The sequence below is a fragment of the Numenius arquata genome, chromosome 3 (assembly GCF_964106895.1).
Source record: "Numenius arquata chromosome 3, bNumArq3.hap1.1, whole genome shotgun sequence".
NCBI classification, from domain to species: Eukaryota; Metazoa; Chordata; class Aves; order Charadriiformes; family Scolopacidae; genus Numenius; species Numenius arquata.
Window position 1 is genome coordinate 13,710,079 of NC_133578.1, and position 26,045 is coordinate 13,736,123.

The 26,045-nt window shown below is 43.7% G+C and overlaps 1 protein-coding gene across 2 annotated transcripts in view; it reads left to right on the forward strand.

The window, feature by feature from the left end:
* The first annotated feature begins 433 nt into the window (after positions 1–433).
* Positions 434–26,045, forward strand: part of TFCP2L1 (transcription factor CP2 like 1) — a 32,207-nt gene continuing 6,595 nt past the window's right edge. The window contains exons 1-8 of one of the 2 annotated variants that reach the window (XM_074145048.1): positions 434–495; positions 4,861–5,012; positions 19,599–19,675; positions 21,302–21,407; positions 21,678–21,784; positions 22,414–22,566; positions 23,722–23,832; positions 25,552–25,643. In XM_074145048.1, coding sequence (XP_074001149.1) covers positions 434–495; positions 4,861–5,012; positions 19,599–19,675; positions 21,302–21,407; positions 21,678–21,784; positions 22,414–22,566; positions 23,722–23,832; positions 25,552–25,643 — 860 coding nt within the window. Of the gene's footprint in view, positions 496–4,516; positions 4,585–4,860; positions 5,013–19,598; positions 19,676–21,301; positions 21,408–21,677; positions 21,785–22,413; positions 22,567–23,721; positions 23,833–25,551; positions 25,644–26,045 lie in introns of those variants that run through there. The other variant, XM_074145047.1, reaches the window with a different exon arrangement.

The window sequence follows — 26,045 nt, forward strand, 5'->3', positions numbered from 1 at the left end:
GGTACAAGCCGCCCAGGCCGCAGGGTTTGCCGTGGACATCCCTGCTCTCTCAAACACCGTTCCCGGGGCGAAGCCACCTCCCGCCGCCTCCGCCCTTCCCTCGGGGGACCCGTTCCTCCGCCCCGGGGCTGCCCCGGCCCCTACGTGCCCGCTGGGGAGGGGAGGAGCGGGGGCGGTGGCAGAGCGGGGCGGGCCGGGGCGGGCCGGGGGAGGGCTCGGCCGGCTCCCGCTCCCCGGCCCGGCCAACCCGCGGCCGCCGGGGCTGAGCCATAAAAGAGCCGGGAGCCGCCGGGGCCGCGGCTCCAGCTGGCCGCAGCTGTGCCCGGCGCGCCTCGGGGTGGGCAGCCCGGCTGGTCCCCTCCTGTCGCCCGGCAATCCCCAGGGACCGCGCCGGGCCCCCTCCCCTCCCCGTCCCGCCCGCCGCCCCCCCAAGATGCTGTTTTGGCACACGCAGCCGGAGCACTACAACCAGCACTCGACCGGCAGCTACCTGCGGTGAGTCTCCGCCCGTCCCGGGCAGCGTGGAGCCCCCGGGGGTGCCCTGGGCACGGGTGTTGGGTGGGAGAAGCTGTCCTCCATCCATCCCTAAAGCAACCCACTCGCTGGCTGCCTTGGCGGTACCCGGAGCCGCAGCATCGCCCGGGGTTAGCGCCGCTACCTCAGATTTCTGAGAGATGTAGGCACTTTTTGCTTTTGTTTCTTCTTCTTTTTTTTTTTTCTTTTTTTCCAAAAAGTGGTGTGGTTTTTGGTTTTTTTTTTTATTATTATTTTTATTTTTAGCTCTTAGTTAGACATCTATCTGCAGTTTTGCTTTATTGCTTTTGCCGGCTTCCCTCTTCTCAGGGGCTTCAGGTAGTGTGGTTCAAAGGGAGAAGGTGTGACAGTTGTGGAGCACTGTCAAAAGTCTCTGGAAAACGTCTGTTGGCAAACTGAGAGGGCATCCAGTTTTCTCAGGATGGGATTTCTTTCTCTTCTTTTTGGGATGTTGGGTATAAAGCTCAGAATTTCACTTTCTGAACTTGCCTAAACCAGCTTTTTCCTGCCTCACACAGTCGTGTTTAATTAAATGTGCCTAATTTAAGCACAAGGGCTGCTAAACAATAGTCTGTAACATGTGTAGCACAAACCCGTATTTCCTCCCTCCAAAAGACAACAAAGCAGGCAACTTTGGGAGTTTCCTTTCTACTGGGTGCTTATGAATTATTATTTTTTTTCTGAATATGTAACTCTGAGTTCTCAGCTGGTGTCAATTGCTGCTGCTCCTCCACTGAAGGGCAATTTTTCTGAATTGCAGCAGTGGAGAACCTGGCTGTGACCCAAGAGCCTTGCTTTCAAAATGTACCCCCAAATAACCACCACTCTTGAGAGAACATCGAGTTTGTCTGGCAAGGCACTTCAAACACAGATAATACTTCCTTTTCAAGGAGACATGCAATCTTAACTATTCCTGCTCCCTAACAGTGTGTCTTGACTGACTAATATTTCCCATTATCAAATGATACAGTCGTGAGATTCTTGCTTTCTCATAGCTTCCCTGTTTCTTCATACAAGGTACTCTACCTCCTTCTTCTATCCCAGTAACTCTATTTTAACGACATGTATGTGGCAAGAGTCTTGTTCTTTCTTGCTTTGTGCCTGCAAACCTGTTTAGTTGAGGACAGTGAGAACGGTAGTAGCAGATGAGCCTCAGCATTGGTACTTGTACCTATGGCCTCTGTGTTAGAGAGCATTTACAGTGCTCGGGTGGCTTCATTAACACCATGGATTTGTAGCACCAGAGTGCTACAAGATCATCAAGGCTGGATCGGGCTCAAGCCCACAATTCAAATTCCTTGGAATTGGCCAAAAAACACATTGGATTATTTCTCCTGACTTGAATGCTAGCAGTGGGAATAAGGATACCTGGTCGGGTAGAAGGGCTGCTGGTATGAAGGTAACTTGTTTGTGTTTTAGGAACAAACTCCAGATTTACTGAGTATCTGCCACTGTGACCATGGTGATTTTGATCTGGAACTAAAAGCTCTAAAACCAGTTTTATGGCAGCAATGGCCTCAGGTGTTTCCAGGAGGGTCAGTTGAATAAAACCCTTCTTTTTCTGTAGGGATCTCTAATTCCAGCCAGTTCACTCTCCATGGGAATATGTCAAGACATGCATTTCTAGAGGGGCATTCTTCTGCTGAACTGTTCCTTTCTGAGGGTTCTCTGTACCCACTTGTAGTGACTTTTGGGAGGAAGCTGAAATAGTACAGCCCTTGAAGTAGCTGTACATAAAGTTTGTATCAATTATACTTTGCAGAGATCAAAGGCTTTGCACATATCTGAGACATCTGTGTAAATTCTGCTGTACCACAGTGGTATTTGTAGTTATAGCAAGACAATGCTACGGAAAAATCCTTGTAAATCTCCATTTATTTTTATGGAAACCCTGTATGTGTTTCATTCTCTGTTCTGCCGGATGGCTGAACTGTCTCAAATAACTTTTTCCCTTCCCAGGTAAGTGGACCAACCCTCGGTTAAAACCAGAACCGTAAAGCTTTATCATAAAGGTGAAATTTGAGAGAGTTTTAAGAGCTTCCACATTTTATTTTTTTTTAAAGGATCGGAACTGTTGTAAAAGCTTGCTTTTTCCAAAACTTGATTTAGAATTCTTGAGTGAAGGGAGTTGAACAAATATTATGATGTCTTGTATACCTCTAGCTTAAAGTTCTTTTAAGCCATGATCTGTTGTTCACAACCTTCTAAGTTCTGAACACTTTTAATAAGGTGAAATATTTCAGAAGAGCTTAGTCTAAAGCCACTGGCCAGTAGTTCAAATGCTATAGGAATAAAAATGTGATTAACTTGTGTGGCTTCATCAGTGCTTTAATGTGGCAAAGCTTTCCAGAAACAAAATCACAGATTCCTCTATGCTTACAGTTTTCAGTGATCAGGCAGCTGTTCCAGCAAGTGTAGGGGTGTTAAAAGCCTGATGAGAAATACGATATTTGAATTTTGACTTCCACTTGCCTGAACTTCTCGACTGCTTCAGCTGGATAGGTGTACAAATTCCTCGCCCTTAACTGTTAAACCTGGGCCAGATTTTGTGTGCTGTTTTGTGCAGAACTGCAGAAGCTTTCAGGCTTCAGCGTTTTTGATCTGTTCTCATATGTAAAACAAGATGCATTCCAATAGCGTTGTGCAGGCGAGCACCTTAAGAGCAAATGTTGGCAACCTGGGTGAGTGAGGTGACTCTCTGGAGCAGTATCAAATCCTGTGCGTGTGTGGAGCAAAGCTATCTATTTCAGAAATCTACTGCAGGCTTTTCTGTCACTTCATTACTGTAGTAAATCATCACTAAGGGGAAAAAAAATCCTCTCTATCTATGGCTGCAGTTAGGCAAGAGCTGTGATTATTTCAGCAATGCCAGTAAGCAAATGGGGGTGGATGCCTTCGAGTTGGTGATAATATGGAGGGGGTGGGGTCGGAAGAGAGAATGGAAACAGAGATGGGTCTTTCTTTTCCCCTGTCTGTATCTGGAATGGCACAGTTTGCTCTCTGGGTTTATTTTGCCATAAATAGGAGTACCTGTGTTTGAACCAGGTACTTCAGGATTTTGGTATAAACTGCTGCAGTTTCACTGATGACCTGGGTAGCCTTCAAGGTTGCCAATGCTATGAATGAACTCAGGGTGGATCATTAACTGAACAGGCAAGGAAAAAATTGTTAATGTTCTTTCCATAGTGAGCTTGCCCATACATGCTGGTATGTTCCTGAATAGTTTTTCTTAAAGCTTTTTGTGTACAGGACTACTGAAAGGAGCAGATCTTCAGCCTCTGTAATGGGAATCTCAAGTCTTCACACATCTGGAGGAAATAGAGGAGAAAAAAAATATCACTTCTTATTCTGAACTGTCTCTGTGTTCAACATAATCCTCCTAATTTGGAAGGATATTAATGTCTTAAGTAGGTGGACACAATGATCAGAAATGTTAGCAACGTGGGAAAGGCTAATGTGGTTCTTCAGTATCAGACATGCTAAGATAAAGATGCTTATTCCTGACAGCTCATTTTGTGCTAATCATTCAGTTGTGCTCTCAGCCTTGTTAATACAAGTTCTGCTTGGGGATTAGTGTGGGTTGGGGTCAATCTGACACTAAATCAGCAGGCAGGTCACCGTGAACATCTTGTAAAGGAACCAGAACTGGAACACTGCACAGGTTTTACTGAAGCTGCCCCTGAGCACCCATGTGTACATTTATGAAGCTCTTAAGAACTATACGATTCCTTGGGACCAGGTTTATTAGAGTGCAAGGAGATGTTGTGAGTCAATTAATCCAGCAGTTCATGCCATCATTTACCTGAATGTCTCCTTTTTACACCAGAGCTGTGTCTGCTCCTCGCCCTTGGCTGTAATGTAGACATTTTACTAATCTGACATACAGCTATCAAAATAAAGTGCCCTTTCTTGCTTCTTTTTTTCTCTTTTTTTTTTTTTTTCTGAAAGGCTTTCATCTGAGAAGCCAAGAATTCTTAAACAAATGTATTTCCACAAGGATGAAGAATTTATTTTTGATATTTTTTTCTTATCAGGAAGACTAACTGAAAAGTAAATCTGATTTATGTTTTAAAAACATAAATTAATTCTCAGAAATATTCTGTTTTGCTAATGCTGTGTTCTTTTGTTTCTAGTGCTGATATCCTAGAGGTAGAAGGTGCCTTGTTGCATTATACAGGCCAAATTCTTTCTTTTTTAGCCGTCATAACTCGGTGTTTCTCCAGAGACCATCTCCATTATCTCAGAGCATGAGAATCCAATGCAGATTGAGGTGAGACTATTCCGTGCAGTCTTTGTAACTAAACGTGCATGCGTTGTATGTTGCAGAGATGTCCTTGCGCTGCCGATCTTCAAGCAGGAAGAACCGCAGCTGTCTCCTGAGAATGATGCCAAACTGCCTCCCTTTCAGTACGTCCTCTGCACAGCCACGTCACCTGCTGTGAAGCTGCACGAGGAAACCCTGACCTACCTCAACCAAGGTAGGGTTTGTACTACACCAGAGGAGGGCATATTTCCTGGGGACAAGCCGTGAGAGAGAGATAGAATCCCATATTTGTGCCTTACCAGGAGGGCAGCAGGATGGGAAAAAGAGGGAAAGAGGTGGGGAGGGGGATGGAGGAAAGGAGAAATATTTAATTTTTCACATTTATATACTATATTGTCAACTGATATAAAATAATGGAATACCATTGATTTAACTGTTGACTTAAAGCAGCATTATGACATGCACTCTTTTCTGTAGCCAGGTACTGGCTTGATCTCAAACTTTTTAGACTGCAGCCTCCTACCTTCATTTTAAAAAGCAAGATTAATTAAGTGGATTGGCCAACTTTGGGTTGGGGAGGGCTCTTAACATTGCAAGTCTCCAGGTGCTGCTGGAGAGTATTGTGAGAGGACGAGTTAACAAGTATCCAAGGGCTCCTCGGTGGTCTGGGGAGATGGTGACATTGCTCTTGCTGGCTGGGGGATGTGGCTCTGCTCAGTCCCTAACTTGACAAGTTGCTGTGGTTCAGTGCAGCCAGGTCCTCTGTAACTGACCTCATAGGCTAATTTTTACTCCTGGCTAAACAAGCACCGTGTATTTCTCTAGGCTTTTCCTTTTTTTCCTCCTCTGGCAGAATTTGTGCCCACACATCTGTGGTTGGAGTTTGGCTGTCGCTTTGCAGCACCTCCTGCATGTGGGTCCTGTAGGGACTGGACTTCTCCAGGCACAGATTATGCTAAAACTTACTATGCTTATTTTCTGCCAGGTTGTAAACAAGGGCATTAGCCTAGCAACAAGCTGAAGGCCATCTGCCCTTTGTAACTGAGATCTTCTCCTGCTTCAGGGCACTGTCCCAACTCTTCAAGCTTTGTGCACTGAGCATGAAGCTCACTCAGGTGCTGCTCTGGCTACGTTTCTCTCAGTGCTTGTACAAAGCAGAGCTGTGCCCTCCTTTAGGCTCTGACCTCAGGTGCATCTGGCTGCTGGATCTGTGTTGCTAGCTGGTGGACCCATGGAGCCCCTCTAGGAAGATCAGCCAAGTGCTGTAGGCTCTATCCAAGGAGCCAGATGTTTCCTGTTGCATAAGCTGGTACTGTACTGTCTCACAGATCGAAAGACTCTTGAGACTTGTGACTGTCTTCCCAGTTTATCCATCCAAATACAGCAGACCCCAGAAGGTGATAATGGGGCATACCAAGGGTGAGATGGAGATGAACCACCCTGTGAAATACTAAATTCTTTCCTGTTTGAGGAAAAGATTTTCTGTTGTGAAAAGCAGTTGATGGCCAAATATTTTAGCATACCTAAGGCAATACCTGCTTTTTTTACCTTGGTAGGGCAAAAATTAGACAACTCTTTACACAGTACCATGAGTTTTAAACAAACTGTGTGACTAGAGCAGTTCAGATTTTCCTATGTACAGCAAGACTCTTAGTGCCTTTGCAGACAGACCATGGTGTGTTAGACTTTCTCCTGCTTACTACTGCAATCAGTTGTGTCCTCCTCCACCTTGACACAGTACTGACCTGTTTCCTTAGCAGACCATCAGTTCTTGTATATTTTCTGCATCTGCCTTTCATCCCTCAAGCGGAAAGGTGGGATAGTCCTTGCAGAGTACAGGAGCATGAGGCTGGACAGGCCCGGAGGAGCAAAGCAGGGATGAGGCTGGCAGGAGCTGTGCAGTGGGGCAGAGTCAGGAAGGGTCTGGGTGAAGAAGTGGGAACTCCTTAGTGCTGTTGACTTGCCACAGTGGACAGAAACAGAACTCTTTCCTAGAGGGTCTTGGAGTGACTAGTAGTAAAAGGTGGTGCATCTCCTGACAGCTGAATGGCTCACTGCTTTCTGTTCCTCTCAGCAGGACATTCGCATCTGCCTGCCACCTTCGCAGGAGCATACTCTCCTCATTTATTTAAGCTCCCAAGCAATTTGCCTTCCTTCTTACACTGAGATGTTCTAGGTTTCTTGAAAATTCAAAGCCTCTTGAAATTCAAGGTGCTCTGTATGTAGATGATTTTTTTTTTTTCTTGATCTTGCAATGTACCTACTTTAAAAGTCATTCTGCTCCACTCCAGCAGGTTGCTTCAGAGACCACACTATTGGCTGCACTCTTGATCCCAGCAATGACCCTTTCTGGTAGCAAGGGCAGGCTGTGACTGTAAATTTATCTGGTATGTGGTCTACCTTGATACTAAGTCCCTTAGACCAAGATCCTTTGCCTGTGCTAGTTAGGAAAATGTGACTGGAGTCTGCTCCCATGTGGATATGAGTTGCTGTGAGAAGCTTGTGCGTCCTTTGAAGGTAACTATAGATACGGGGAGAAGAGGATGCTGGACACACCTTTCAACCAGCTGTGATCAGAGCTGGGGAGTCTAACTTCTGTTGGTGGGATATCAGTGAGGACATTGCCTGGGGTTAAAAAGAGATGAGGATTTGTCTTGCAAGACAAAGAATCAGTGTGAATTAGCAGGTAACCTCATGTTTCACTTACAGGTTTCTGTTTAGTAACTTCTACATAAAAGGGTATTTGGTCTTTTTCATAACATCCATGCACATTCTTCATGCATTGACCTTCTGGAATAAAAAATAGGAGTTGTGTCTGTTTAAAAGCAAAAATTAAAGTGTTTGAGTCAAACTTTCTTCTCCTTTCAGCAACACTTCTCTGTGGGAACCACTTCTGATTTTTGAGCTATATAGTTTCCCAGCAGGTACTTGTGTAGGTATTTTCCCATCCCTTCTCCAAAACCAGAGGAGGATGCTGCAACTCTTTACTTTGACCTGATCAACACAAGCCAGGGGAATCCCAGACTGATCTCAATTGTCCTGCCTGATGTAGAGCTAAGCGCAAGTTAAAGGCTCTGATAGAAAATTAATCCCATTAATAGAATTATGTTATATGAGCCTGAGGAAGTATGTGAAGCCCATGCTCGTGGCATAGCAGAAGAGCTACCTGATGCCAGAGCACTGTGACCCAGCTGCAGTGCCATAGCTGTCTCATGAAGCAGTTTAGACCATTCTCTACACCTTATCACCTTATGCTGGCTGTAAGCAAAGGGACATCTCTTGCACCTTACCCTCTTTCTGTGCTTATCATGGTCTGGCCAAACACTGTTACACAAAACTTCCCTTCTCCCTTGTATGCTTGAGTTTTGTGATGGATTACTTTAGCAAATGGGTAAACTCATTAATAGACGTCCCTCCACCTTTTCTGTGCTGGTGTGAGCTTCAGTCATAGCTGGCTCCTAGTAAGGCAGATACAAAGACACACTGGCTGTCCCAGCTCCAACAAAGCAATCCACATCCAGTGTTGTTACTTACCCAAATCGTGAGGTCTGAGTTTGGGTTATTCTGCTTGCTGGGTGACTCTTGCCACTTGCTGTCCAAATAGTCCTTCCTGACTTGGGCTCTTTGCCACCCAGAAGCTGACCCTTTGTCACTGTGAAGCAGTTCTGCTCTCTGCCCTGAAACATGTACTCCACATGTGACTGGTTCAACATTGGTTAGTGAGTAGACCAGCTCAGGAGATAGTCCATGTGCATAACTGGATAGAAGAAAAGTCAAATCTGACAGAGCTATGGAGTGGAGAAAGTGGAGGAACTGGGTAGCAAATTGAAGGACAAGCTGCACAGCAGAGATAGAAGAGGAACCAGTGGAGAGTTTCAGGTGGTATCTGAAAGGGTTTAATATGGACAAGCTGTCCAGTGGCTGTGTTTGTGTAGGAATGGGCGAGGGCTTCAGGCTTGTGGAGCATAATGACTTCTCATGAGCCTTGCTTCTTGCTGGATAGACCCAGAGAGATGGTCGGTGGCATCGAGGAGGAAGAGGTCTTTGGCCTGGGCTTTCCACAAGGGTGAAAGAGGAAACTGGGAGGACTCCTAAGCTGGAGACCAGTGTTTTCAGCAAGGGCAAAAGAAACATTTGTGTGGGAGCATAAGGGAGTGAGCTTAGCTGTTGTGTTAAGTTGACTTGGGGACATTCAGCAGTGGCAGGCTCCCAAGCTCGTCTGCTCCAGTTTGAAACTGAGTGCTCGCTGGCTGCAGCTCTAGAACTAGCCTGTAAATGAAGTAACTAGAGTCAAATCCTTGGCTTGATTTCCAAAGACTGACTCATTACACTTGTCCTTCCTGGTCTCTTCCCCCCTGCCTTCCCACATTTCTTGGGAAACTGGAGCCAGAGCCCTGTTAGCCCAAATTTAATATGATCTTCATTTGTTAATCCTTAGGGCAGTTCCTATGTTAAGAGTTCTTTACTGGACCTCAGGAGGATTACTCATCCAATGGGACAAATTATGGACTTGTTAGTATGGTGTCTTAACACTACTCCAACTTCAGTCCATGAAACTGGTAAAGGTGCCGTGTCCTCAAATTAGGAGCTGCTGCTGGCATTGCTCCTTTGGTCAGGGATTGCATCTGTCAACAGAGCTACACTGTCCAGAAGTCTGCAGCACAAACATCTCCTAACGTTTTTGGAACTAGCCCGCCTTTTAGCACTATTTCAGTGTCTCTTGTGGATAGGGATTTTCAGACAAACAATCAACCAGCAACCATATTACAAACCGCTGCTTTAGCAAGAGGGCTTGATGCAGTTGCGTATTCCATGGTCTGCAGTCATATGGGGTGTGGTTTGACCAGCACTGGTTGAAACTAGTTTCAAACGTGGACAGAAATGGGAGCAATGGAGGTGGTTCCAGAAATTGCACTGGGAGGAATGCGGAGGAAACAAGCACTGTACAGTAGATCTGCATGCTAATAAATGTGAGGAAATAAAATCATTCCTTTAAAAAACAAAACGCCAAAAACCTGAAAGTTGTTGCCCAAGGGAATTAGCTCATAGTGCCAGAACCACATGTGGACTGTGAGCTATTCAAGTAATGATTTTATTTCATGACCAACATAGGGTTGGCTCAGAGCCTCGGATCTAAACTGCTCCAAATAGAGAGTGGTTAAGGTTGATGGCAGGGGGTCACTGAGAGCAGGGTGGGTGACAAATCCAGTCCTGTTCCCCAGTGGTACTTCAGAGTAACTGGCCGTCACCTGCCTGTAAAATTTTCCTGGGCTCTGTTCATCTCTCCAGAGCTGTGGTATGGGACTTGTGGTTCTTGGCCATGTGAGGACTTTAGTATACAGCTGGTTAGGGTTAGGAAGGCTGGCCATCTCTGCTTTACAGTGTCTTCCAGGAGTCATCTTTATTGCCAGTCCTAGACAGTCCAGAAAACAAACAAGCCAAAACCCCAAACCACGAGAGAAAACCACTAATATCTGAGAAGACCTGTGACGGGAGTGTTACTGTAGAGGTGCACAAGCTAAAGGTGGACTTAGTTTGAGTCTAGGTCACATCTAAATGAAAGCCCCAAATTTCAGCCCTCAGGTGCAAAGGCACGTATCCAGGTTCAAGGCTTCTGTGCATAAACTGGTACACTTCAACCCGTGCTGTGTTTAAAATCTGCTGGGTGTTGTCCTGCCTCAGCTCACTGCAGACGTGTCTTGGCTTCTCCTCCAAGGAAAGGTGCAGAAAGCACTGGGCAATGGGCAGCTGAAGAGGACATCTTGAAGCTGATTGCTAGTTGCTTGGTCAGGAGATGAAATTGCTTGCAACAGAAGGCAAAAGAGAACCTTTGCCTTCCTTAAAAAGTCTAAAGTTAAATTAAGTCTAATCTACAGCCAGAGAACCCAGTTTTAAACACTGAGATTTACAGTAAATGAAAAAAGCTGTTTTGTATTGACGTTAACTCATACGTAATTGAGTTTTTATGGGGTCACAACTGTCTGAATGTTTGTAGTTTTCCTGGAACAATTCTTTATTTGCCTAAATGAAGTGTAGAGAAGGCTGAGTGACCAGCTCTGCCTGGGTGTGCTTCTGGTTTAATTATAGCTCTGTTTATGGGGATATTTTTGCTTTGTCCCATGCTAAGAACTGCCTCTTTTCCTAACAATCACTGCCATTACTGACCAAGCCCTGGGTATTTCAAGGAGCTCTGCTGCTGTTGGACTCTCCTGTGTGAACATGTGGTCCACCCTTGCCTCAGATCACAAGTATAACAATGACTTTGTATCATTGAGACTGTGAATATCAGGTGTTCCGTGGTGTCTGCCCACCTGTGCATCCTTGATCCCTAATCATTGTGGGGTGCTGTACTGCTTGTTGACCTCTTTCCACTCTGTTCCTGGGTTTGGATGGCTTAAAAAAAAAAAAAAAGGCTAACAAAGCTGGTTTGTCTTTCCCGTTTCTGAGACTGACTACTTGGTATTTTTGGTTCTTGTGGTGCACCTCTTCATCTTTGGGGAAGGAATTTGTCTCCTGCCTGGCTTTGAAGACAGCTCTGAGTAGGTTTTGGTGTCTCAGCTGAAGCCATTAATTGTGCTAGAAGCAATTTCCCCATATGTTTGGCAGCTCTGTCTTCACTTGGCAGCCCAGGATAAACAACCCTGTCTCCAAACCACACCATCCCTAAGCTCACTATGAATCTTGTTTCAGATGACAAGGCACCTCTGCATAAGTAGAGCATCTGACTTCTGTTGTCCATAGGAAGCTAGAATCTCAGTTGTCTTTTAACCAAGAGGCTGTTTTGTGTTTTTGTAATCCTTTCTTCTGTTGCTAACATCTGGATGAAATTCAAGTGGGATTGTGAACTCACTGGATTGTAGCCTGTGCACAACTCCTACTGGAAGACCCTAGACTGCATTTTGTTCTCCCACTTCAATAAATCTTCAATATCTGTGAAGGAAGAAAGTGGTCAGAAGTTCCTCTGATTGTAGTGAGAAGTAAAAGAGTATCTGTAAGATTTTTTTCCTTGTATTCCATGACACACTTACTTTCCTCCATCATCCATGTCTACTTTGAGATTCTTGTCGTTATGATAGTGAAATTTTTGCCTCTGTTTTTACAGTATTTGCTGTCTGTATCAACATACCTATCAATCTGAGAAGTTGTGATAATTTTTCAATTAACTTTCCCTAACTTGCAGTGTCCTAAAAGATCACATTTTAGGCAGCAATAAGAAGCTTGGGAAGCACTGTAGGTTTGACATGATTAGCTGTTTTTATAGGTGTAATGTATGCTACCCTTTTTCTGAAGAGACTAGGAAAAAAGCACCCTTTTTTTCCCTTTGCTTCCTACCAAGCATTTATTACGTGTTCCTGAAACTGGTCAGCAAGTTCTCAAGCAGTGAGATTCCTCTTGTCTTAGTTTGGTACCGCATTTGTGACCTGTGTTGAAGGTACAGTCTGCTTTGATGGGATGATTGACAACCACATTTTTCTCCCCTGCTCTGTGGTAGGCACTAACTAAAAAGCCAGGTGTGGGAGTGGGATTTGCTTTCTCCCAGTTTCTTACTGTGGAAATGTGGTGAAGGAAGCAACTTACCTGAGGGCATCTGAGGGAGTTGTAGGGTTGGGTCAAGAGTTGTACTCAGCTCTTCTGCATCCCTCTTCAGCATGCTTACCTGAGACCATTCATTTAGTTATCTGAAACTCAAGTAAACATTACACACAAAGCTACTCTTATAGAGCTATAAAACCTGTTGTCCAAATTGACTTAGAACAGGTTGAAACCAGAAAAAGCCTGTATTTTTTACTTACACAGAGGGGGCTCAGGTTTTCTGAGCTGGAGAGATGTGACTAAGATAGTCCTGGGTGTTTCAAGTACATGCTAGAGAAGTGGAAATACAGGAATAAATAATTTTCACAGGGCAGATATTTTTTCAGCTTTCCATCAGAAATCCATAGTTTCTTCACTGATTAATTTGTATTAAAAATCAAAGTTTGTACTATGGCTTGATTAGGTGGGGTCCAACAAAGTGGACAGGGTCTATGCAAGAGAAGCGTAAATGCACACAGTGACCTTAGGAACTGGGAGTATTTCTGTGTTTACTGGCTGTTTTTTTTGTCCTTGATTCAAAGTTAGACTGTAGGCTTGGAGGAATTAGATGTACATCCCTCTCTTTTGAGTGGAAACCAAATGAGCAGTGTTTCTGTGCCTGTTAGCCATGAAGTGTCACCACTGTAAAATAGACCATCTTCAAAAGTCTGGGAAGAGTAGGCTCAGCCAAATGTTCATATAGTAAATGAGCACTGAAATTTTCCTCCAGCGAACTTGGCTCCAAGGCATGTGTTTGGCTTTCCCACAAGAAAGAAGTAGGGAAAGAGAAAGAAGGGGACAAAGAAACCCCCTCGAGTTGGGGGCGGGTTGTAAAAGGAGGAAAGACATAGGAAGAGACGTGATGGCAATGTAGCTCTGTGGTGGGGTAAGTAGAACTAGTAGTTGAATTGGTCTGCTGTGTTCCTGTAGTCTTGTTACCCTGATGGTAGTGGCAAGTAGGGCAGGCATCCTCAGTGTTGGACTCAGATGGGTACCGTAACACAGTGGAGCTAAGGTAGCTTTGCTGCAAAGGGAAACAGTCAGGAAGCAGGTGAAGGGCAAGACAGCAAATGCTAAAGCAAAGCATGAATAAATTGTCGTTCCTAATGCCACCATATAAGCAAGTTTGGAAGGAGATTGTACAAAAAAGGAGTTTGTGAGCATTGGTCATGACTGGACAGCTTGATATGGATACAATCTGGACACTGAATAGCAGAAATTGGTAAGTTATGGCCAGGAAAGGGTAGGCTGTATCCACCCTGCTCCACCCAAGTCTTATGAGGAGAGGCTGAGGGAGCTGGGGTTGTTCAGCCAAGAGAAAAGGAGGCTGAGGGAAGATTTTATTGCTCTCTACAACTACCTGAAAGGAGGTTGTAGAGAGGCAGGGGGTTGGTCTCTTCTCCCAAGTCACAGGTGATAGGACAAGAGGAAATTGCCTCAAGTTGCGGCAGGAGAGGTTCAGATTTTTTGCACTGAAAGGCTTATTAAGCATTGGAATGGGCTGCCCAGGGAAGTGGTTGAGGCACCATCCCTGGAGGTATTCAAAAGGCAGGTTGACATAGTGCTTTGTGACACGGTTTAATGATGTTTTTTTATCAGAGTTAGGCTGATGGTTGGACTAGATGGTCTTAAAGGTGCCTTCCAACCTAGACATTTCTATAATTCTATGATCCCTGAGTGCTTATAATGTGCTGTCTTGCGGATGAGATGTGGGACAGGATGAGCTACTGTGTCAGGATAACTCTTGTGTTCCTTTTGCATTTCCTGGCCCACAGTTGGTCTTCCTTTGCAGGATTTCCATATTCCTAGCATAGCTGGAGCTTTCAGGGTGGCCTATTGTGTAGATGGTGTATTCATAATATCCACTGGATAAACATCTCCTACAGCATCTTGTCAAATAAGGCTGCAGTAAGCAACCACAGAATATCCACTGCCACTTGTGGTGGAGGGGAGGGAGGATTTTGCCTTTGCTCCATGTCCTGCAGAGTGTCCACACACAGGACACTTCAGCAAGTCTTACGCTAAGTTTTATTTTTGCTTTTGTCTGGCTAAAAAGGTGTGGGCAATCAAGCATGCAAGTTCAGATGCCAGCTCTGTCACTCTTGCCTGTTTAGCCTGTGGGTTCATTAATCTTTCTTGTCAGAAAAATCTCTGTGTGTGCCTGATGCCCTGAGTAGTTGCGTTTGGCTGTTTCAAAGGTGATCGTCCTGCCTCCTGGATGTGCTTTGGTTGAGGAGAATAAATCTTTCTTCTTTTTTCCCTCCCCCTTCTTCTGTGTGCTGCATTCGACTGTCAGCATTCCTTTGCCTTTATCTGTGCACTGTTTAGGATGTCCATATAAAGTTGCTAAATGGAATTTTTATTGGCCAGCTTGGCTTAATAATCAAACAGTTTCCAGGCTGGTTCTGTCTAGTGCCGTGTGGATCCATTCTGAGAAAGAGGACTTGGCAGTTGTTTTTTCTCTTTCCACAGATTTTTGTTGAGGATATTGCTTAGTATAAGGTTAGGATTTAATTAATTGCTGGAAAAGCAAGCAGACTGCTTGGCTAGATTAGGTAAGGCCTGAGTCATATTAGTCTGGAACATCAGTATCCTAATTTGAAATTAGTGTATTGTATCAGTGTACCGTGCAGAAACCCACAAAGTATGTAGTGCAAGTGGCCCTTGAAACGTAACACCAAAACAAAAGAAACAAGCAAGCAGGATATTGTGATTGTGGAGCAAATAATCTTTGAACAAAACATAACTCTGAGCTTGAAATAATGATAATCTTCTGTAACCAGAAGTTGCCCAGAATTCCTGATGGATGACTAAATTCCAGCAACAGAAATCAGTTAAGCTATTATAGTTTGCACCTTTGAAGCGTGTGAAAACATTCCCATGTTGAACTAAATTATTTTTCATCCGTAGCAAATTGTTGACTTTCAGTTCTTTTGTCCCCAAACTAAGTAGTCATGCCTGCATTTAATGTGCGTTAATTACCAAAGACAATAAAAGTTTAAAAAGTAAACAGTGTATAAATCCTCTTTAAGATAGATGGAATTGCTCTGTGAATCACCAAGCAGGAACTCTCTGGACCTGGGTGGTTACTACTTTGCTGGATACTACTCTTGTTTGTAAAGCAGAGTTGCTCAAACTCTAGCCTAGGAGGAGATTGCATAAATTTGCTGTTGCTCAGGGAATGTCTGTTCAAAATACAAATTACAGTGTACCATCCCCCGCCCAGGTTTTTATTGGTGCCCCTGAAGCTTTCGGTGAAGCTGGGAGACAAATTGCATCTCAGGAATTTAATGTGGTTTTCCAAATATTTATTACTGTTCTGTTCCCTGCCTGAGGTAGGGAAGAAGGGTTGTGGGAAGCTCTGTGCGAGGGGAGCACCGGGTTGTGCAGGCAGGAGGCTGTTTTGGACTCAGCTGTGCTGGGGATTTGCTTGCAAAATGTATTCTTCATTTCAAGTAGTGACAGAGATGCTTTAGGAGCCCTTGTATGTATGTGTCCAGTATTACAACATGTTCAGACACCTGGCTGGTCATCAACTTTGAAGCTGTCTTGAACCCACGTTGCCTGTGCTGGTGCAGCTACGGCCAATCTTGAGAGCATGGAAGGAATAGGGTTTTGGCAAACTATCGACCTTTAGCCCTGGGTTTAAGACTAACGTTCAGCAATGCTGAATATCATCCTACTAAGGGGGAACTGATGTGAAACTGCTACCTCTGCTCTTCATTGCCACAGATGTTTTCTTCAGGTTCTTCCTTCCATCTGAGCCCTGTGGATGTTAAACCCTTGTCAGCTGAGGACCAGGTACTTCCCTAGTCAGACTATTCAAACCATTGCGGAGTCTCAGCATTGGTACCTTCTGCCCCTGTCTCCAGCTTTACCACTGAGCATTGACTTGGAAAGATGTAGTCTAACCTGTATTAATCTATATTTTCATCTGAGACAGATGGAAAAACTCAGTATAGAGGAACTCAGCTGTATTGAATGAATAAATACTCAGCTGTATGAATTTCAGCTGTGTTTTGGGCTCAGCTAGTTGCAGTCTGTCTTTCTATTCCCAGGAACTGGGAATAAAGTTTGTTTTAGTCACACTTGCAGCCACATTTCTTTACAGATTTAGAGACCTGAGTAAGAATGATCTGTTACTGATTTAGTTCTAGCAGAAAATTGCAGTGTATGCCTGCTAGTGCTGATGAGTCGGTGATGCAGGATTCATAGATGATCTGTGTACCAGAGCCTTGGGTGACTTCTTTGCCCCCTTTGACGCCAGGGGGAGTATAGTTATCCTGCTATAATTGCAGGGCTGAGATTGTAATTCACCATTTCAGATGTATTGCAAGTAGTGATGGTGGAAAACCTAGGGGAAACAAGGTTTGTAAGGTATTTTTCAAGGAAAAAAATATAATCCAAGCAGTTTAGTGCTGTAAAAGTACAAGTATCTGAACCCTGTCTGTACTGATATCAATGAATTATGGGTACTATTAACTATGAAGCAACATATTTGCTGGAATAAATTTTAGGGAGAATGCATTTTTCAAAATCAGTACCGAAAAAATGATATATAAAGGAATTGTGAGGAATTAGGAACAAATTTTCACTGATAGAGTTCCACAGAAAGGGAAATAAACTGTGTGTTTATGAAGCTTGGCTGGGAGCCGTCTTGTTTTGATAACAGTTCTGTGTAGTAACTGCAGTCAAACGTTCAGAGGTCAAGGGGAAAGCAGTTAGCGTAAAATACCATTTTGATTGAGGTTTTTCATGGCGTAAACTGAGTTCCAGGGCTTACATCAGATGACCCACATATCTTTCATCAAAGCATTTTATTTCCTCTTTGGCTTTCCATTTAATATTAACTCTGTCTCCACGACAGTTTCTTTTCTACCAACGGGCAGAATCTGTTTCTAACTCCGTCCAAGGTGAATGACTTGTGTCAGGAGGAGATGTGCGGTGCCTGCTGTCTGCCGGGCTGCAATATTGTTCCTATCCTGTGCAACTGGTGGGAAGATACATGCTGCAGAGCTTCTGAGTGCTTGGTGCGAGTTTGGAGGGAACATGGCCGATGTTTTTATGTCCGTTATTTTCTTTTGTCTCATTGGAACTACAAATAAGCAGATCAGGCTGACCAAAGAGTAGGAGTGTATTGTACAACAATGTCCCAAAAACCTGCTTATTCCTGAGATGCTCACTGAATGCCTGGTAGTGCTGCTGGTTCTACCATTGCCTTCCTCTATAGCATAGCTCATGCCACTTAATTTCTCTGTCTCTGTTATCCCATCTGAGTACAGTCATAGACGTATGTTGCTGTCTCTTGGATGCTCATGGTCTCAAATACTAAATTAATTTTCTGTACTGATTATTTAGCCATTTGTGGGAATGAACTGTAAGTGCAAGAGATGTTTGGCTCTGCAAATTTTTTTTTGAGGCAATGAACTGTATCACTCTATAGCTGGTGAAATCTGTCCCCAAACTGAGCCATCAAGCAGCCAAGTACTTAATACAACATAGATACGCGTGTTCAACATATACACACATACATAGTACAGCATAGAAAACTAATTTTGTGAACCTGAGCCTGATATTTTTTATGCTAATGCAACAGTATTGATGATGTGGGGACATATGTAATCTCTCGAAAAATTGCCAAGTAAACAATATTAACACGTATCAGTGGGAACATCAGAAAGTCTCTTGAGTTAAAGTGTGGAAGACCTCAATTTTAGAACTGTGGTTTACAAAATCCACTTTTATTGTCCAGCAGTCTTCAAAGGAAGGTCACTGTTGTTATTTTGGTTTACATATGCACAAAGAGATGGGTTAAGATCTACGCATGTTTCCAGTGCTTAATTTGGTACTTCATATGGTTTATTCTCCCCTCTCCCCATGCCCTAAGCCACTTGCTGGATTCAAGGGTCATTTCCTGTTTGCAGAACTCCTATTGACATTAGTAGGAGTGCTGTGCAAACATTTGGGACTTCGATATGGCCTCTCTTGTCTTCCCCGCCCCCACCAGCTGAATAAGCACAATTATCCCCGTGCTCTAGTGGTATGGTCTGTACTCACATGGGCAACTGGAAGAGCTGGGATTCCCAAAAGAAAATCTACCTGACATACGGTGCCCTCCTGACACATCTGCTGTTATAAATCTTCTATTTCTAGATCCAGAAATGTAGCATTTTCTTGTCTCTGCTGGCAGCAACTGCTTAGAGGGAGATATATCTGCTTTGCAGTTTTCTGCAGGGCCAGTTCAGAGGAGATACTGGTTGAGCCAGAAAACCCAAACTGATTTTCTTGGTGCCTGCCTTGTCGTACTTGTGCATTTTTCAGTAAAAGGGAGGATAGCCAGACGAACGAGAAAAACTAGCTATAAACTATATGTATGCTCCATTAATCCTAATGATCCTGTCCTGCCTCTGTACCGGCTGTAGGTTTATTGTACAAAGTTGGTCCGATACAATGAGCTTTTGTGCTGTCTTAGCCATTTGTGCTTAAGGTATTGGGACATCAGTCTCCTTTGTCTACTGTCAACCTTGGAGGGAGATGTTATTTCATAAACCAGTTAGCTGAATTTTACTGAACTGGCTACATTCCTTGTGCTGAGGGTGATGGTGGGGTGCTGGAGTACGAATTCCCTTCCCGGAACTGGTCCTTGCACATCCTGTAATACCCATTGCTGATTCCACATGTGTGTCTGAAGGGGTATTTATGCCCTGGGCAGCCACATTCAAGGCCTTATGGAATAAATCTTGTATTTCTGGTTCACCGAAACACCTTACAGACCCGACTGCTCTCTGCAGAAGGTGAGATTTCTCCCACAAGGCTGTCCTCTGCAGAATAGCCCCTAGACTTGTGCCAGCAGCTCTTCACATGCCCATTGCTTCAGCAGAAGGGACAGACGAAGGCAGTGCTGTTACAGCCACGTAACATGGGGGGACAACTACCTCGAACACCTTGGTGACTTTCTGAAGGGTAACCAGAAAACTGTAGCAGCCCTGGGAGACAGACTGCCATCGATGCCCCAACTGAGAGCTTTTAGCTGCCAAAAGACAAACCTTCCCCTCAGATTTCTGCTGTGCTTTATTGCCTACTTGATTGCTGGGAGCAAATGCATTATGTTACCAAAAATGAGCTTTCCCTGATCAAACTTATGCTTTATTAGCCACGTAAATGCCAGCATGACTCTCTCGTTGCTACAACGTATTAAACACCTTGGAAATGTTTCCTTAAACTCTAGGTCAGTCTTATGAAATCCGTCTACTTGAGAATAGGAAATTGGGAGAGTTTCAAGATTTAAACACAAAATATGTAAAGGTAAGGAGAAATATAGATTTCTTTTCTTCCTGCTACTACATACAGCCTCTAATGAAGGGCCTGACCTTGCTCACGCTGAGACAATGGGAAATACTTTGCCATTGTTTTTAATGGGAGCTGGGCTGATGGAGTGGATGAGTGCTAGTTTCACGGGACTATGCAGCTTGGCTTTACAGGGCTTCAGAGGAACCTTTATTATGTTTGTAATCGTGACCTCAGAGTTTCACTGTGAATGCTGGGTTCAGGGGAATCCCAAACTTCAGAGGTGAACATGGGCAAAACTCCTGAGAGGCAGACTTGATTCCCGTCCTAACCCCAGCAACACGCCTGGGTTGTTACATGTCAAATGGAGGACCCTGGTGTTTACATTGATCTGCCATGCAGATTCTGCACAGCTCCAGTTTACTGTGGTAATGAGCATAATTACGAACATACACAACTTGGTTTGTTGGGTCTGGGGATTTTTTTTTTTTGTTTTGTTTTTTGTTTTTTTTTGTTTCCCAAACATTTCAAATTCAAGAACTTGGGTCCAGATCTTGGTTCTGGATCCAACTTTCAAACCTTCCTCTCCCAAATTCTTGGCTGTTCTGCCTCAGGGTTTCTTTTGAGAAGTGGGGACTAGTTGCAAAATTTGGATTCCAATCTGGATTTCAAATGTTGTCCAGGTTTAGGCATTTCCCTGTTTGTCTTTTGGCCCATTTTGGGAAGCATGTGGATTGGGATTCCAATTTTGTAGGTGTTCCCACTGTGGCTTGCTTGCTTCTCAGAGCTAGGGTTTGATTTGGGCATTTCTCAGGTTCATTGGCAAAAAAAATTCACTCCCATTCAATATAGAAGTCCCCAGCAGGAGCATGGGCTTGAAAACCCATGCTAGTGTGGCACTCTCAATATACAAAAAGGATATATTAGTGAGGGGTACTTTGGACTTGTCTGCCCTAGGGATTGCTCTTATTCCAGCCTTTTTACTCCAGTCGTTGACATGGCTGCACCATTGCAGGCTAGAGATGAAAATTGTCCTGTTACAGAAGCTTTCTGATTCTACACTCGTTTAACTGTGTAGTGGGGCAGTTTTCTAGTGTACTGGAGCAAATCTAGTGACAATGACTGGCTGTTAATGGCTGGAATCAAGTTTAATTCCCACTGACAAGGTGTCTGGGCATGTCAGCTCCACCAGTGCAGGGACAGGTGAGCTGGCTTTCACATTTGCTAGTAAGAGTGGGATATACTGGGGTTGGGGCATGGTACAGACACCTTAAATATTACCCCCATGCGAGCCATTTTGGGTGTGGAGGCAGTATAGTGATGTTTACATGTCATGACACCTACGATTAGGTGGACACTCCTATAGTGCTTCCAGACCGAATCCCAGAAAGCTGTACTGAGCTGCATTACGCAGCGTAGACATGCGCTGTGAAGGGGAAAGTGTGTTGCTCTCTCACTGAGGGGGTCCCTTAGCAATATGATAACCATGGTGATGGGTCTCTTAGGTGGACCCTCTGCTCCCCTCATGAATGAGGGTGAGAAAGATAACAGATCAGCTTTTTGCTTCTACGCTGGAAAACCAAAGTCATCTCAAGAGAAGAGCCTTTGGATCACTTTGTTCATCTTGCCATCTTTTCTTTACAGAGCATAATTCGTGTAGTTTTCCATGATCGACGCCTGCAGTATACAGAGCATCAGCAGCTGGAGGGCTGGAGATGGAGTCGGCCTGGGGACCGCATCCTTGATATAGGTGAGACTATTTCATTATGGTTCCCGCGCAGTGTTTGGAAGCGAGGTGCTGAATGATGTATGGTGTGTTTATGTGTGTGTTTAGGTTTTTTATATCCTGCTCTCTTAGGAATCCTGTATGTCTTTGGGTGGGAAAGAGATCTAGCACGATAGGTCCCAAACAGATATATCATTGGTGGCTTGGCTTTTCACATGCATCTTGTAATTGTATGGAAATGCTTTCTTTTCTTCAATTTAATATTTTTAAAATTTTAGGGGTTTTCTTCTACAGATATTCCGCTGTCAGTTGGTATCTTGGATCCCAGGGCGAGCCCAACCCAGTTGAACACTGTTGAATTTCTGTGGGATCCATCAAAGAGAGCTTCAGCATTCATTCAGGTAAGACAGAAGTGATATTCCTGTGGCAAGTACAATGGTGAGATATCTTATGAAAACCTGGAGAGTTAAGGTAGCCAGCACATGAAGAAGAGAGAAAGATGCTAATGATAATATGCAAACTCAAGCGACAATCATGTATAATTAATTTGTGGGATACTTGCTAAACCAACTTGCTAGCTACTTGCTAGCTGGCTTTGGAGTACTATCTGCTACACCAATGATTTTCTTTTATCTTTTTTTTTTTTTAAAAAAAAACAGATGTTGCTCTCTAAGCATGGGTTTTGTCTGGAGGAAACTGTTCACAACCTGTTAGTTTTGTTTGCTTTCCTCTTTCATGAGTGTTTCTCATCCCAAATGCCAACTGTCTGTTTTTAATCTGTGTGTGGGTTTTACTTAAATCAAAGGATGCTTTTCCTGATGCCCTGTTTCTCTCTGGGCTCCTTGTTCTTCTAATTGTTTTGTCCTGAAGAACAAAAATGAAAACATTTTGAACTCTTCTGCCTCTCTTAGTTTCTCAGGAGGAGCCAAACCCGCATGTTCAGGCACCCTGCAAGTTTGGGGAGTCTGAAATTTGGATTTTCACAGCTTCCAACTGTCTCCAGAGATGAGCACAGCTTTTGTTTTGCCAGGTACATTGCATCAGCACAGAATTTACTCCACGGAAACATGGAGGAGAAAAAGGGGTGCCTTTCCGGGTGCAAATTGACACCTTTAAGCAGAATGAAAATGGTGAATACACAGAACACTTACATTCTGCAAGCTGCCAGATCAAAGTTTTCAAGGTATGAGGTAGTTTTAGCTTTGTCATCAACTGGATTAGACAAAGACACAGTAACATGCACAGTTTTTAAATTGTATGCAAGTAGTGGGGTAAAAGAAGAACAAACTTTTAACTAGGTATGCTTAAGATCTTAGACAGCACTCTTGCACACAAAGTGACTTAAGCCCTGAGATACTACACAGCCATTCTAGTTAAGTTCAAATGACCCAAGTGCCACACCAAGACTTATGCCTGTCCAATGTGTCTGTTGAACATTATATAAATACTGAGATCTGTGCTGTGGATGTAATAACAATAATAATAAACCCATCAACAACTCAAACCTCAACTGGTTGGAATGGAAAACCATTGGAGAGGCATCAGTGAACAAAATAAATTTCTGTGGAATATAGCCCAGTAGTGTCTAGCATTGGCCCTCATTAGTTTGTGTCCTGAAGATGATGTGTATTGCAAACTATACAAAATATGGTCCAGTTTCTCAGGAATATTGAGGCTACTGGTTTAAGTAATTTTGAGTCAACATATTATACTGATGATATTCAGGCTATCCACTGTATTCTGGTGCTCCTAGGAAAGTACAAGCATTTCTAGATTCTTTGATTCAATCCTCCATGAACAGTGAGAGTATGACTTTGAGATCGTAAATACCCTTTGCTGGTTGCAGCAGAGTTCCTCTCCATGATACCTGGGGGAAAGAAAGATGATTCTGTTAATCTCTGAAGCTCCTAGTTTGGGCATGGCAGGCCTGTGGTCACTTAACAACAAGCATTTCAAAGGCCTGTTTTCTCAAAGGACCTGCTGCTCCAGTCTTGCTCCTATGAGCAGTGTCTTTCCTGTTCCTGGAGAGATGGTACAAATACCAGTTGAAGTGCATAACTCATGGGGCTCATCATCTGAAATAGTCGGTATCGAATCTCAGGACTGTGGTCAGCCTATTTTGGAATTGTAATATGCACTAATGGGGGATGTTAGAGAAACAGTAGAGAAGCTTGACTAATTTTTGTCTAGAAAATGCAGATCTGATCTTGTTCTGTATGTAGAGTCATCGTAAATCTTAAGGAGACTTTTGTGAACAGATTAGGAAAAAAAATTGTTGGCCTCTGTCTCCAAACTTGTAATACTTGGCATAAGGGAAAGCTTGTGCTTGTGCTTATAGCCTAAAGGAGCAGACAGAAAACAGAAGACTGACAGGGAAAAAATGGAGAAGAAGACCACCCAAGAGAAGGAGAAGTATCAGCCTTCCTATGAGACAACTATTCTCACAGAGGTAAAGCATTTTAGACACATATACTACTTCAGCATGTTGGGAGACAGATTTGAGAAAAAATGCAGTCTAACAGAGCCTTGGAGATTGCCTTGTGGAGACACGTATGCCGAGATCTGACTGATATTGAGACCTGAGTGAAATTATTAAATGTCTCTCACTGTTAAAGTCTATAAAAGATGCCAAAGTTTCTTATGTTTTGGGGTATAAACCAACCCTTAACAGCCTAGGTTTAAAAGAAGCATTTTCTCTATCTTCTACCATGCTCCTGGGCACTTGTCATGGTCCTTAGATTCCACTTGTATGAGGTATTTTATTCAGAACTGTCTGGCAAAAGCTCATGTTGGAGATGGGGCACTTGAACAGATGAATAGGCTGTCTGATTAAATTATTAATCTGTTTTTCTCTGAATGTGCCTATGAGGCTACTATTACATACTCGGAAGATTCTGGCATGTACTCTAGGAACATCTCGAATGTTTTATATTCTGATGCATCTGGTGTAGAGATGTATGTGCTTCTACCTCTTGTTGCTGTTACTTAGATATATATATAAGCTTATCCCAAGCTGCAGAATTACTAAGCAACAGAACTCAAGACAGTGGTTTAAAAGTGCTGTTCCATCTCTCTATGGGAATGTTTTGTCATTTGATTTAGTTCTTGTTTTTTTGAAGTGGCTTGCTGGACTTCTAAAAATGAGGGGATTCTCTTAATTTAAATAAACTTCCTGTTTGTGAGATCCAGTCCCTCCTACTCAATTTTCCTCAAGTTGCCAGGAGCAACCAACATGTTTTCTAATTTAACGGGGTGGTTGTTAATGAGGCTCTTGTGTACACAGACCTAATTCTACAGAGTTGGCAGATCCCAAACTCTTCCTGTGAGCTCTGATGCACTTTGAAATATTGGATGGGGAAATGTGGGTTGCCAAAGAGTTAAATATTTGCTAGTGCTTGTGGAGATGATAAAACTCCAAAACTACGCTTGTCATCTTTGGATCATTACAAACAAGGATACTACAGAGCATTTTCTTGAGCACTTGGTGGTGGGGGGTTCCACAGGGATAGATTTCTCCTGCTGATTACAGTGGCTTAAATGCAGAGCAAAGTCACCAATTCCAACTGGGTTACTCTGGTTTTACAGTACTGTAATGGAATACAGTAATGGAGTTTGACCTATATTTGTGAAGACTTTTAGTATCTCTGTGTCTATCTGTCTCTGTCTAAAATTTTCTCCCTGTAATACCCATTTATAACTCAGGCTCTTCAACTAATAGCCAGAGGTTTAACAGGCTGGTTCAAATTCTGCTCTTTCACTGGTATAAACCTGAAGCAATGCCACTGGAGTGTATTTGTCACTCTTGCCTGGATTTAATTAGGGATTTATAATTGAGACCAGGGGTATTTCTGTATCGTTGCTGCCTTCAGTCTGAGTTGACTTACTGGCGTTGCTCTGACTTACAGCTGTGCACACTTTGGCCCAGTGTTATTTGGGGACAGGCTTTGTGAAATGGGAGAAATGTGGAATGTGCAACTGGAATCAATCTGGCCCCCTGACAGCCCGCTTGGAGAGCGGCGTAGAAAATCCATGGCCCGTCTCCTCCTCCCAGCAGGAGTGATGAGCTGAAGCTAGTGGCGTGGCAACAGCATGAATGTGGTATGAGAGGAGAATCGAGTCCTTTATTTCCATCCTTATGAAAGTGTCTCTGCTGCCTTTCTTCCAACAGTGCTCTCCCTGGCCAGATGTGCCTTATCAAATGAACAATGCTCCATCTCCAAGCTACAACAGTTCTCCCAACAGCTTCAACCTAGGAGATGGGTATGTAACAAATAAATGCTTTATCTTTCCTGTTGATACGGTAGCCTTTGTGTGCATGTGCTTTGTGTGTCTGTGCATTTCATACTCTGGAAGAAGAGGTCAAGGACCACCCTTCCTAGAAAGGGGAAAATATTTCCCACAAAGACTTCTAAGGTCTTCCAGCCAGGAATTCCCTTTAATGCAGAGTACTATTTCTATGTTCACTGCTTCTGGGAGGTGAGCATCAGAGGACCACCAGGGCAATTTCTGCCATGAATTTCCTCTCTTACTCTTCTGTAGAGGTCACAGAACACACCGTGTCCTGTACCAGCAATTTCCAGTATCTTCTGACAAAAGTGTTAGGGGCTTTCAGCCTTCAGCACCTCTTCAGAGTTGGTATTTCTTCCTTTCTTTCTGTCTTGT